Raw genomic sequence first — 14,827 nt, 5'->3', positions numbered from 1 at the left:
TACTTATAATTATTATAAATTCATTCATTCAATTATATTCACCCTTAAGTAATCCGTTTTGGGAATGATAACTGTCTGAATGTTTTCCTGTGGTGCTCTACTGAGTTGTGAGCTAAATAATCAGCCCCTGCAATCCTTCACAGGTTTCTGGAGGAGATGGGAGTCACGTCTCCTGACACTGAAATAGAGTGGGAGCTGGAGTATTTCTGTGTCCTGGCAACAAAACCACAATGATCAACACTATAGCACAGGATGTATGTTTAGAGAGGGAGAGAGAGGGTGTGTATGTGTGTGTTTGTTTGTGTGTGTGTGTGTGTGTGTGTGTGTGTGTAAGAGATGTCCCAATTTACAATTTATGAACATTCAAAACATAAAATTTTTGATGCATGAAGGACTGTGCTTGTTGAATGTGGACGTTCATCATCTTTTCACAGCAGCGCTCCAATTCTGTCATTTTGTTGTAGCCTGATGCAGATTTTGCAACAAAAGGCTTATAGTATAATCCTTAACACACTGTCTTTCTCTCAGGAAAGACTTTTAAGACCAGTTTACAGTGGATCTACTTGTATGTTTAGATATCTGTCGATAGATCACCTACTAATGACTTTATATCCTGCCTAAAGTGTATTTTACAAGTTTTCTAAAATACAAAGTATGTTTCATTTTGCAGTGAAACTACTTTTTAAAACATTTCCCAATCCCTCAGCTGATCCCTCTCAGGCTTAAATGCACACTGAGAGTTTACTTAACTCAGCAACATAATTTCTTTTGAAATTTAACATGCCTACCACTGTTGTTGCACAGAAGGGTGCTTAGATGCTTTGGTTTAAATGAGAAGTCCAGTTTTTTTAGCCGAGCTCTTAAAAACATGGCATAGCTGGTGGCCCATTTATTTGTTATAACTGCCTGAGTGTGCTTTCTTTATTCTGTGCTATCTCTCAGCTTGGCTCTGCCGACAGTTTGTGCTGTTTGTACTTAGTGCAATGTGAATAAAGCTGAAGTACTTAATGCTTGTGGTAGAGCTTTATACAATAATTAAAAAGAGAAACAAATCTGCACTGTAAAAATGAAGTCATACTGTATGTTCATTAGTTAGTGGTGAAAAGTAATACTGTCTTTTTTACCCCACTGCATTTATCTGACATCTACAGACTCTACGCACCTTCCAGATGAAGGTTTTAACTTGTAATCAACATCTGAAATATTATTCACTAAATGAGGGGGTTTTGCTGCTGTGGCCTCGCTTGGTCCGGTGTGACAAGTAGCTCTTGCTAGTTGCTGTTGACAATCTTTAGATAGATATTGCTCTGTAAGTGACAGTGATGTCTTTCCTACTTGTCCTGTGCTGTTAAACTACATTTTAGCATGTTACAGGCAAACAGTTCAATGTTGTTTTTAATCATAAAAGTAAAGGGATCTAACACAGCATCAGGAGATTTGTGTTGTTTCCTTTTTGCTGTTGCACTCACTTTCAGGTCACCTCCTGATGATGTCTTTTAAAGTAACTAAAACAAAACAATCCTGCGCCGTTATCCTGCAACGACCACTTGTTTCCACTGTTTAGCAAAAGTTACACAGTCACGCTTTAAGTAGGTTAACTTGCAATAGGGAAAAATTTGCATATGTGATGTATTGATAGTTATAATCCAAAGTGGTTTGGGCTTGATTTGATTTTGATCAGGAATGTGTTTGGAAAGCTTTTTTAAAGTGATAAGAACTGACTAATCCTTCAGTGTGAAGATTTGGGATCAGAGCGTATGACAGCTTATATTCATACAGCTGACCAGTGAAGCCAGTGTTGATATATCTTTGTGTCTACTGCCTTTTACACCAGGGAACAGACTGAATTCAGTTCTGCTGAGCAGCACACATAGAGGTTTCTCATGACGTGTCACATTTCTACGGTAACAGTGACAATGAATAACAAACAGCCCTTAGTTAAAGAATATAATGATATTATGAAATATGAGAAAACCAGCCGACAGATTCAGACACAGGAGCGTTAAACACATGATGTTTTAACAATACTACAATTGTACACGTACCGCTGTTACCTCACCCACATCATCCCCAGGGGGTTTCATTGGTTCTGACAGAAACACATACCATCACATGACCCATAAGCTGACCCGTGCTCACGGACCTTTGAGCTTGACCTGGATTTCCATTTATTATAATTATTTTGGATTACATTGAGTTCTTTAGCAATATTGTACATAAAAGAAGGTTGCACAGAGAATAGGAAAAGGAAAAGGTAAAAACAGACATGACACATCATGTAAGAAATTAGTTCTGGAGCTGTCCCTTTAAACGCCCTTATTGTCAAACACACCACATACCAGTGGAAGTAATGGGACCTCCCAGTTCCCAGGCACCCCACTGTTCCCCTCTTTTGTGTGTGTGTGTGTGTGTGTGTGTGCGTGTGTGTGTGTATGTGTGTGTATCTGACTGCTAACAGAGAGAATACACAGTCCTTTCAATGTGGATGTTTGCTCCTCTTATCTAGTAGAACACGTAAGAGGATAGATTTCTGTAATCTCTTTATGAAACGCCTGATAGATCTGTTCAGAGAGGCATCAGCTAGCAATGGCTTACCGTCTGTTTGAAGGCAAGGAGCACGCTGCTTCCTACTGGAAGTACAGGATCTCTCCATCAGATCATCTGATACAACAGGTGCTGGACTTCCTGGAAAAACAGGTAAGTGCAGGGAGAGAAAGGATGGTGACCTCTGTGTTATTAACTGATAAAAAAGGATTTATTACCAGATGTTGAACTTCACTTCTGGGTCTCATTGTCATTGGATGATGTCATAATTTTACAGGACTGTCAAACATAATATTTGAAATGTTTTTTCAGAAAGGTCGTCCCTTTGAGCTGGCGGTGGATGTGGGTTGCGGCTCAGGACAGGGCACTTTGCTGCTGGCCAAACACTTTGCTTCTGTGGTTGGGACAGACGTGAGTCCTGCCCAGCTGGAAGTGGCGTTGCAGCATGTTAAAGAGCCAAACATCACATATAAGTAAGTATGGATTTTGTTTTGTTTTTTAGTTCTGAAGATTTTACAAAAGACACAAACATAAAATATGAAAGGCATATTAGGTTCTTTCTGAAAGCTACTTTCTTGTGCAAAAATTGAACGCGCATGTTTTTTTTATTAATTTATTTTTTCATTAAAAAAAAAACAAATATTATAAGTACAATCCCAGCTCTGAGAATTTGGTAAGCTACTTTGTTGAATCTTGGCCAAAGTGGGAACAATGTGACCCTTGTCTGGTGAGAGTTGGTCGTATTGTGAGGCCCACATTACTGAACCATCACAGTCAACAGGATAGTTTGATGCTTAATTATTATTTTGCTATATCATATGTAAAATACAAATAATTACAAAATTGTAACATATAATATAGCAGGCATGTGTCTGTGCATATAATACAACTCAGACACAAGACTGCGTTGACTTTACCCAGTCTCAACGGGTTGTTTCTGCCCAGCATTGGTTCTACATTGACCCAAATCTGGTGAATTGTGACTCAGTAATTTTTGGTGTGTAATTTATCACGATATTAATAATTTTAATATTAATACTCACAACCTTTTGTTGCTGATGTGCTGCCTGACATTCCTTTTTCTATGTGGAGTGGTTAATCTTTTGTGCAGAGCATGATGGGAATAGAGGCAGCAAGCAACAGGCAAAGTTCAAATCAGTGAACTGTGACCTAGAGGGTATGCTAAAACTGAAGAGTCCAACTGTCAGGAGTTCTGCATCACCACCACGCATCTTGTCTGCTTATGTTTCAGTTGTAAAACGTCAGATGGTCCAAATTTCATTTCACCTGATCAGAAGTCAGAAGTTTGATTTGTTCCTTCTCAAGACAGTGTGTGGCTGAGGAGCTGCCGTTTGCTGACAGCTCAGTGGACCTGATGACAGCCATGTCTGCATTCCACTGGTTTGACAGGCCACGCTTCCTCCGAGAGGCCCACAGAGTCCTGAAGCCCCGTGGCTGCTTAGCTCTGCTCAACTACACCATTGACATGGAGCTCAGCCACCCCGACTGCTGCTCGCACACGCTGAACCGAGTCTGCCAAGAGGTACTCACCGAATATTCACCTGAGAGAGGCGACAGTGAATGTGCTCTGAAACACACTCAACCACATTTGCAGATGAATACAGTTTTAGGTTGTATCATTTTTGATCAAGTAAACTTTGCATATGCAGGACACTTACTCAAGTCTATGAAGAGACGCACTCACAGTGACCTTGCGCTGTCAATACTGTTTACATACTATCCATAGGGATCAATCCTGCTGACTCGAGCGCTTCAGGGGAACCATTTCTAGTCATGGACAAAGCAGATTTTGGACTCCAGTTGGGGAGCACACCATTTAACAACTAAGTCATTTGTCATAACCTATTCATATGCATGCATATACTGTAAGACTAGAGTCCTGTCCCAAGCAGATGTACATTTCCCATCTTGGCATTCAGCTTTAAAAGCTAACTGGCGACACTGCAAATGCAAGTACTGTATGCCAAATTGACTCTAACTTTTTCCCACTGTGGCGTGTCAAAATGTCTTCCGGGAAAAAGTTCTCTGACTAAGATACATAATGAACAGTTTTCATAATAAATTAGGTACTAAAAGTTATTACTTATAAAAGTTGAAAACCAAAGAAAATGAAAAAAAAAACTACTTATAAATGAATCACAAATGACAGCAGTCTCCCTTTAAAATCAGACAGGCATTTCTGAAACGAAGATATATTCCCACGTGCCCCTCTCTCCTCGTGGCCTGAGGTGGAGTGTACAAGAGTATCAGCATCACCCATCTGGTCCATTCACTTAAAGGCAGACTCTCTGTTCAGTTCTGCAGGTGTAGGGGACATATATCCTCCTCCTACTCATCATCATCATCATCATAATCACCATCATTATCATCATCATCATCATCATCATCACTATTATCATCATCATCCTCACATGGACCGTAGTGGATTCCCTGTCTAGAATGAGTCATGACCTTGAATCAAAATGAACATCACCACCATCTAGTGGATGCTGGATGGACATACATACACATACAGTTCACTCACTGTAGGTTGCATATATTTTTCAGAGAGATTTTGTGAGTAAAAATGTACCATTAAAGTGTTAAGGACTATATCTCTGAATACACAGTACCAACACGCAGCTACATGTTAAAACGTCTTTAAAAGTAGCTGAATAAAAACGAATGCATCACTGAGTAAAACATGTCTGGTTCATGTTATAAATCATGCCACAAATGAGTAGATGGAAAGAACAATCTAATGACTCCCCTTCTTATGGTTTGATCAGTTTTACGCAGCCTTACAACCATACCGCAGTCCTCATCTGGGTCCCAGCTCCATTGAGTTATACCGGGAGGCATGTGAATCCCTCCCTTACCCTGACAAGGAGTGGTGAGTGACAGCATGTTTTTCTTTGGTAGATTATCCTTTTTTTCTGAATTTGTGATATGCAAATACATTTTTATGTTAAGGTATTTTATTAATACCTCATAAACTCACAGATTTCGTTTGGAGTTTGGACACACTTTCCAGTTCAAGTGTGTCCAAAATTTTGTTCGGTACTGTATTTGTCTTTTCTTTTTGTCCAGTTTAGGAAAAACTCATTAGCGTGTTTGATTCGTATGTGTGTGTTTTTACGAAGGCAAGAGTGTGTGTGGGTGAGAAGGCCCATGCCTCTGTCCAGCTACATGGGGTTGGTGGAGTCTTTCTCCAGTTATCAGGCTCTGCTGAGAGATGACCCACAGAAGGCCACCAGTCTCTCCCAGGACACCTGTCAAAGGTAAATGCCTTTTATATACAGCACAGTATACACACATATGCACATCAAACCTTGTAACAAAGTTGTGTAAAAATGATTATAAGGATAGCAATTTGATCATTTGTATGAGAAGTAAATACACATTTACATATGAAATGCAAGCCTGTTTGACTATGTGCTGCAAACACGTGATGAAACAATGAATCCTTAAAACGGACATGTTGGAGAGGTAAAGTGTGTAACAGCAAAGCAGCATGTTGTCACAGATTCTCTGTCTCCCATGCTCCTCTCTCCAGGTTGATGACCATAATGAAGGTGACCTCGGCAGAGACAGAGGTGGCGGTGGCTGTGAAGTATTTCTACCTGCTGGCCTGCAAACCAGAGGAAGCCTGACTCCTGCCAGCACCCACAGGAACCTGAACTCTTGTGTTTTGCCTACAAATGCCATTTATGTAAAACGAATAGCTCGACATTTTGGTGCTGGAAAGTTGTACTTGGAGGATGATGAGCTGTTTCTTTAACAAAAGATATGCAAAGGTATTGGTTCACTCTCCAATATCTTTATCTCGCAGTCATCCTCTCTTCATGGCGCTGACACTGTGCAGATTCACAGTATATGTTTGCATTATATGACTGTGATTTGTGATTTGTTGAAGTACACAGGATTTTATTGTGTGATGACTGAATGTCTTACCCACTGTGGACAAGGTGAACAGGTGCAGTATTTGCAAGGATTGTTTTACAAAATACCACTAGAGGGAAGCATTTGATCAAAAGTCAAAGTCTGCATATGTTCTTTATGTGACATCTATGTTGCATGGGATCATATTCACTGACACATGCAATATAATATTCACTATATGTAGACTGGATGATGATGCCATACTGTATAACATTTTTTTTCAATGCAAGACTCACACTTTCTAAAATTATGCTGCAGAGTCTTTGAAGGGAAGCATGATTCCTTTGTGTTGGTGTCAGAGCTGAGACAGCTCTTTCTTCTTCCTGCTCCAAAGACAAGCCGGGCAGAGAATGTGACCCGTCATCATCCTGAGACATCTCCAGACTTTCTTTTCGGGTTTGAAGCTGAGTTCTTTGATAGTCAGTCTTAGATTTCCTTTCTTTGGATTGTCCTTCTGATTCCTCTGATCTTTGTCATCTTCGCACTTCTAAGGCAACATTTACACCAGAGGTCACAGTGTTCACCTGTATCTACTCTTTATCTCCTGGTTATAGCTACTTTTTAAAGTGTTTTGTGCTCTTTTAAAGAAGCAAAAGTGAGGTGCAGTATACATAAGTCTAACCCGCGAGCACAGACAAATCCCCATCATCAGTGACACTCAGGTTCAGGTTGGTATAAGCTGAAAAGTCAGCTGCCTGTAGCTCTGTAACCTGGCGGGGGGCCAGTACCACTAACCCCACTCTCTGTTTGCTGGAAGACACCATACAGTGGAAAACATGAAGTCACTCTCCAAATAACTTTCAATGACCTCCAATGATCTCTGTACGAAGAGCAAATTTGCACTGGATGACTCATGCCTCCTATCGGATTTATATCCACTGATGACACTGGCCCAAATCTGAAATAAGTATCTGAAAATATCAGATACCATGTGCTTTTCTTTTCCTGGTTACATTATTATAGATGTGTACCACATGAGAAATATTTGTATAATAACAATGTACGAAATGACATAAAATGTTAGAACAGTGTGACAATAAATATGAAAAAGGTCGGTTGTATCACATTTAAACTGTGTTTGGCCAAATGATTCTCTATAGAGTTTGTAGTTGTAGTTGCTTTAACACATAGTGCCCAAACTAAAATTAATTGGACACTTGGCCACATAATGTTTATGTTGTCTGTGGCTCAGAGTCGAAAGTTACCATTTCGATTGAGGTAGAGTTGTCTCCAAATATGAGGAGTAAAGAGATGACTGTGCATAATAATGAGTCTCAAAAAGTCTCAAAGGTAGCGGGTTTGCCAAAATCAATAGTTGGCTATGCTCAGCTGCGATCAGAAAAACTAGAAAATGTCAAATGATCTCATAGACAGAGGGGCGCAAGTCTTGTGGATGAATGGAAAATCATTTGCATGGTGAAGAAAAACCCATTTATGACTGAACAGCAAGTCAAGAATGCCAGTCAATGGACTTTGGCATTTAATGACGATTTCAGATGCAACGGGATGAATGCAGAGATATACAGGAGCAGTCCGTGTTCATTCTGTGGAGAACCATCCTAAACATACAACCAAACACACTTTGGCTGTACCTCTTCAACCTGAACTCTTCGTTTAATGGTGATTCATTGCAAATGAGAAGGGAAGCTGAAAGCAACAGCTCCAAGTTTAACAAAAAAACATGGCACCATCTGATTCAAATCTGGGCCTTTCTTTTCTGTCTGTTGCTGCAACTGTAGCTTTGAGCCTCATCTTCAGGTCACATCTCCAGCAAACATGGTGCTATTGTCTGATGATTATTGATGGAAAACATTAGCTTTCCATCCAGTGACACCAGATCTCTCCTCTTAAAAATGTTCACAAAACTCAGTAAACACTCAGCTTCCAGTGATTTATTTTTATTGATCTGTTTTTGAAATATGTCTTGTCACAACAGGATACTCCCTATCAGTGTGTCTAATCTTTTCATCTTTGTAGACTGTCGCAGACGTGCAGAAACATTTCTTTTGAAAATCAATATGGAAAATATGAATAATTCAGGAATCACACACAACCCAAAATCCACCACAAAGGATTATCAAACACACTTATTTACCGCACTGTATTTGAATAAACTCATATGAGTAGGACTCATTTGCGTACTCATTTGTATTAGTCACGAGAAACATCTTTCCCCCTCCTACCACATTCAACTGAAGGAAGATTACATTGTTTTAACAGAAGGAGCAAGAACAGGATATTTAGGTGTGAAGTGTTTGTCTGGGGGCATGTGTACTTTGTAACAGAAGAAAATGGACAAACTCTTTACATCAGTGATGCCAAGCTCAGATAGCACCTGACACTTTGAGTTTGCTCTATCGATTCTTTTCAAATAGTGCAGAAAGAGTTGGACCAACTTCAAACCGAGCAAGCTCTTCTATCAAACAGTGAGCTGATGTTTGGCCTGTCTGCTGCACAGATGTTTCCATCTCCTCAGTGAAAGTGGAGTGTGTAACATCGATAAGAGTATCTGCGCTACAGCTAAAAGCCCGTCCTGACTACTGGAGACATCTTCAAAATAATTCATATTTTAACAGAATATTCCATAAGAATGTTTCATCCATGTCATATAATGTTTGCATTACATAGACTGTATATTTTAGTAATTTATGATCCTATGTTTTCACAAAGTTTTATATCTTTTTGGAGTGTAGTCCATAACAAGTTGGAAGGAAGAGCAGACATTCCTCCCATGAGTCAATGCATGAGTCACCTGGTGATATAAGCTTCTGATGAGCCTGTGACTCCTGCTGCTTGCAAACATTGCACATTACACCAACTTCCCACATGCCTGAGGACAGCGTGACAAAATATTGCTGCCAACTTTGCTTCTGTGCTCATTTATTGTAAACAGATATCTGAGCACCATTTTGGGAATTTACACCAAATCTAATGTGAATTTGATGGAGAACGGATGTTTGGAGTCACACCGCTGTCCTGTGATGTCTCAGTAGTAACTCTATGTCTTTTTCTGACAAGACAAATGGGTGTCTGGTAGATGTTAACCTTAGAGTTAAACTAAGAGACTTACTGTGCACATGAGTTATTCATTTTTTTCCTGTTTATTTCAAATGGACCTCAGCTCTTCTTGATTTTCTAAACACCCTCAATGGGTATAGTAACAGCAAAGCAGCAGTAAAGCAAACGTGCAGTACAAAACAGGATTTGTATTGTTATGACATGTGCATTAGTCATGTTCTGCAGAGAAGTTTTTTCTCTTAAATTGAGTAGACACTACACACACATCTGGGTCATGTGGTCCAGCAGGGAGAGCAAAGCCCCCGGTGTAAGACTTTGTGTCTACATGATTAAGATTAGAGCCACTGGGGCTGCTGTCACTGCTGCTGCAGTCACAGTCTGATCTGAATTGACAGCCAGATGTGACTCTAATGTACATACACTGTAATTGCTAGTCCACCTATTATTTAAGAAAATACATTTAGGGAGAGGTGAAAGATTACCATGGTATTACAAATCTTTGTGAAAGAAAAGTACCCAAATCCTTTGGTCCACATTAAAATAAAACTTCTTGCATGTTTCCAATGAATTCGGTCATCCTTTGACTTCTAATCTAAAACCATCATCAGGTCATAATTTGAATTTTTTCCATTACGTTATGACCAAATACCTGCAAAGCTAATGACAATCCAATCAGCTTCAGCTGTAGTTTGTATTGGGTGCTAATTAGCAGATGATCACCATGCTAACTCACTAAACTAACATGGTGAACATGGTAAACATTACAATCTGATATACATCACATGTTAGCGTGCCGATGATAGCATTTAGCTCAAAGCAAGGCAAAGCAAGTTTATTTGCATTGCACCTTTCACCTACAATACAGAATGCTTTACATTGGCAGAAAGGGATAAAAGAAAAACACAGGCATATAAAAGACAATATAAAAAGACGAATAAATGGGATTTGAAAAGGAGCAAAACAAGATGAAAAAGAAAATAATAAATTCAACATTAGAAATTTTGCCACAAGCGGCAATTATCATGGTCCAAGCAGCTCACGAGCACATATGCATTAATTGCTATTGAATTAAGCTGTTGAAAAGCTGCTTTTTCAAGGACTTTATTTAAAAGTGGGAGGTTTAATATTGGCCTGTAATTGTTCATTAGTGAGTCATCTAGATTATTCTTTTCTATGAGAGGTTTAAGAACTGCACTTTCCAGGGCCTGAGGGAATTACCCTAAGAAGTGTTGAGTATTTGCCAAACATCTGATGACATGCAGTTAAAGACATTTTTGAAAAAGCCGATAGGCAGAATAAAGGCAGCATGAGGAGGATTTCAGATATTGCACAATTTCCTCCAAGGTCATATGGTTGATAGGATCAGTCTAGGTCATACTACTTAAACTGGATGCAAGGACAATACAGACCTTATATCTGATACGGCTTTTCTAATTTCTTGTATTTCATCAGTAGAAGAATGAGGCAAATTCATTCCATGACTTAGTGGAATAAAGCTGGGAGGTTGCTGATACAGAAGGCTTCGTCAGCCTGGCAACCATAGCAAATAATGCCTGTACATTAGTATTGGTTTTGGCAATGATGTCAGAGAAGAAGGACCTTGTATTTTTCAATTCTAGATTAAGAATAGAAAGTCTATTCACTTTTACATTTTTAGTGTGGCATTTCTCAATGGTCCTTTTGTGTGTAAAAAATGTAAAAAAAAAAAAAAAAGAAACAAACTGTCCAAAAGCCGTCTGTTTTGTTATTTGCAGCATTAGCCAGTGCTTTCAGTTTATCAGCGAATCCCAGACAGGCTGTGGCAAGAGGAGGAGAGAGTGAGGGGAGGAGAGGTTAGGAGGCTGTTCCATGAGCTGGTTATCAACGACCCTGGCACTGAGGCTGGAGGAAGCCGCTGTGTTTCATGTTGCATCATCTTAGGCCTGGCCAACCAAAAATGGCCCATCAGCACTTTCATTCCAGATCTGCTTGGGTGGAGGCCATCTGCCCTGAAAGGATGCCTGCGCCCCCAGACTGGTGACAGCGGTCATCTAATAAAAAAAACTGGCCTTCCAGTTTTCACAGACAGTTAAACAGTTTAATTAAACTACTTCTGACTGCTCTATGCAAACATAATTAGCCCACACATGTAGATTAAGTCTCCTTATTTCTCTTTTAAAAACCACAGCATTTGGGAATGGTATGTTTTTAGTGTCTTCCTGCTTATGTTTCTGATAACGACATCTCCCACAAGCAGTTACAGGTTAAATCATCCCTTTTCAGTTTTTCTGAAAGAGAGTTTTCTACCCCTTTGCCCCACATGAGACATCAACAGTCCTCTCCACTTATGTCTCACTCAGATGTATTAATGGTTCAAACCTGTTTGTCAGGGTTGGCTGCAGCCTGTGTTTATACCCCCTTTGGCTCTCCGCCAGATGTCCGGTGAAGTTGCCTGAGCTGAATCTGAATTTTTTTTTTTCCTCAAAGGAAGCTAAAAGCAACACTGCGCTAAAGCACAGCCTTACAAAGCTGCTGGCATGGCGGTAGACCCTTAGTATTGTTTAAAGGAGCTATTTGTATGTTTTTCTTATGCTACATAGCCATCGTTAGCATTAACAGCTACCAGTCTGGAAGAAACAGAGAAAACTTACAAATAGCCCTTTTAAATAACGTACTTTACTGCCTGGAGAATCATCATTAAGTTGTTAGTAATAAAGTAAATGTGTTATTTCCAAACAACTGATGAAAAAGACTTTTCAGCTGATATGCATGTGTTTCAACCTCTAGAGCAAAAAGGAAAAATGAAAAACATGCAGGAGGACACAATTTAGTTTTTTTATTCATGTCACTAAGTTGTTATAATGAATGTGCCTCAGAGGAGAGAGGTGAGTTCACAGAGTAGCATATGCATCGTCAGAAGTGTTCACAAAACAGCTTCAAACTTTTCACTGGTTGGACGAAGAAAAAAAAAAAAAGGATGACTTCGTCCCCCAGTGAAATAAGCAGAGTGACTGAATCGCAGTCATGGAAGGGAGAGGAAGATGACAGTGGGTAGACAGGTTTAAAGCTTCCAAGACAGCCCAGACTCTGGATTGTACATAACATAGCAGCAGGAGACGGATCCTAATATTTTTGTATCCAGCACACAGACAGCAGATGTTTTTAGACTTTAGCTGAATGTTTTCCAAGTCACTGTTAGGCTGCACATATCAAAGTTGACAGAAGCTAATTAAACATTTCTTTTTTTTTTTTGTAAGGTTTCTGAAAAGATAAACATAAGTCTGAAATTGCTTGAGGTGCAACTTCTGTCTGTCCCTTTTGGGTAGGTAAGCTAAACCAACTTTTTTTTTAATCCCTTCCCTCGATGCTGTTGTTGAGCCTGAAGACCCAGAAGTGACAGAAATATTTTATTTCAAAGTGAATGTCTTCATATTCAGTACTGGATTTTCTCTTTTATGAGTCATTTGAGTTGAAGATGGAAAGTTTTATTTGTTGATTTCTTCAGTATGTTCCCAAAATTGTCCTCCCAGTCTTGAATTCTTGATCCCATCTGGATTTCTGACCTACTGTTCTTTATCTCTTCCTTTCAACAAGAATCAGTTCATGCTGATGTTTATCTTTTCATTGTTTGGATCTTATTCTACAAAATATTTTTCAATCTTCAGATGATCAAATTTTAGTTAAGAGTTTATTCAGGTGTTCTCTTTCATTTTGTTACAACTCTACTAGCACTCAACTAAATACAGATGTACATTTTGTCCTTACTTCACATCCACTGAAAAAAAAAACAATGTGTGAAGCACACCATGTGAAGAGGAGCGGATGAACAGAACATTGTCACGGGGGCACATCCTTTGGCGTGTGAGCATCACTGAAAGCCTGATGGCCAACACCTGTCTAAACAGATGTAGATGAAAAACAATATAATAACCCGCTCCAAGATTAATACTCTCCTCTTTTTTTAAAACCTTCATCTAACCGGGCAGGTCAATCAAGAGCAAGTTCTTGTTTACAGTGACAGCCCTTGTGCCCCATGGTCCATAACAACTGGCTGAGTGAATCACAGTTTAGTCCAAATACTTCAGGGTGAATTGGGTTTGCTCCAAGAAGTGAGTGAGCTATTTTGTCAAACAGTGAGTCTCGGATTTCTGTTTTGCAGATGGTGCCCTTTTCAAGTGTGTGTGTGTGTTTGTGTGTGTGTGTGGATATTTCTTCCTGAGCATTATATTATTATTATCATTATTATTATTATTTATTTTATTTCATTTAACTTTTTTAAACAGAACTGAAAATGATGGTGAATCTTGGAAGGCTAAATGAATAAATGAATGAATGAATACATATATAAGCATGAAAAATAAAAGGAAGTGACTAGGAACAGAAGAGCACAAATACTGTTCTGAATGTTATCTCATCTCATATGACTTAGGGGAATGGAAGAATATTTTCTGAGCTTGCTTACCAATTAAGTATCAGTGAGGGTTTTTCGATGTGTAAGTCACAGTAAGTCACAGTTGGTAATAACTGAAAATAAAAAACATTAAAAGTTAAATTAATGCATACTAGAAAACGAAAATGAAACATATATACCCATAAACAGCATTTGACTGTAATGTTAAGTTCAACATGCTAGAGCTAGGCGGAATTCGGGTACTACTCTGAGGAACTGTTTATCCGCTGCCATGTCTACACGGACAACAATAACCAACGGCATTCGCTGCACTTCCGTTGCCCATGACGCCGGAGCGAAGTTCTGACAGCTGATTCTCCAGTCAGTTTAAATCCATTCTGAGCCTCCAAACCCTCTGTTTTTGAAGTGATTCGCAGTCGTACGTGCCTGCTACAGTCTCCGGTTGGAGTTGCAGACGACGCCTTGAACAGAGGAGGGCAGGTTGATTATGGTGTAGCACGGAGCGCTAGCTCTTAAGACAGCAGGTAAAAACACAACGCTCAGAGAACACTCGAGCTAACACTGGCTAGAACAGAGACTTTATAAATAACTTAGACCCGTCATTTCACCCTTCAAAACAGTGACATTTCGTCGTGCGCTCATCCACATGTCCGAGGAATAAACGCTGAGCTGAGACTGGTTTTAAGCTTGGACATTGTGTCTAGCTAGCTGTGATTAGCGGTGTTAGCGGTTTGTTATTACGGGGAGTTCACGAGCCGAATAGTGCAGTGACTAGGCTCTAACTCATAAAAGTATATACATTAGCATTAATCCTACGTCCGTATAACTCGCTTTCAATACCACAAGACGTCTTGTCGTGTGGGATACGCATTTGCTTGTGTTATGGTGAGTTAGTTTTAATCAGTTGTGAGTTACAAGGGACATTTGCTGAGC

The 14,827-nt window shown here is 39.5% G+C and overlaps 2 protein-coding genes across 2 annotated transcripts in view; both read left to right on the top strand.

Moving 5' to 3' along the window:
* Window positions 1–2,433: 2,433 nt before the first annotated feature.
* LOC130177171 (putative methyltransferase DDB_G0268948) lies at window positions 2,434–7,552 on the top strand. Its single transcript, XM_056388649.1, has 6 exons — window positions 2,434–2,697; window positions 2,857–3,017; window positions 3,871–4,087; window positions 5,334–5,437; window positions 5,688–5,825; window positions 6,101–7,552. Exons 1-6 carry the CDS (start codon window positions 2,587–2,589, stop codon window positions 6,195–6,197), a joined length of 828 nt encoding a protein of 275 aa, XP_056244624.1. The 5' UTR covers window positions 2,434–2,586; the 3' UTR covers window positions 6,198–7,552.
* A 6,643-nt stretch (window positions 7,553–14,195) lies between these two features.
* The window catches only part of ube2f (ubiquitin-conjugating enzyme E2F (putative)), a 41,714-nt gene continuing 41,082 nt past the window's right edge, over window positions 14,196–14,827 (top strand). The window contains exon 1 of the mRNA XM_056389612.1: window positions 14,196–14,418. The gene's annotated coding sequence lies outside the window, so the exon portion shown is untranslated. The remainder of the gene's footprint in view (window positions 14,419–14,827) is intronic.

The sequence above is a fragment of the Seriola aureovittata genome, chromosome 11 (genome assembly GCF_021018895.1).
Source record: "Seriola aureovittata isolate HTS-2021-v1 ecotype China chromosome 11, ASM2101889v1, whole genome shotgun sequence".
Lineage (NCBI taxonomy): Eukaryota > Metazoa > Chordata > Actinopteri > Carangiformes > Carangidae > Seriola > Seriola aureovittata.
The sequence above is the reverse complement of the archived record's forward strand: the minus strand, read 5'-3'. Positions and strand labels throughout refer to the sequence as shown.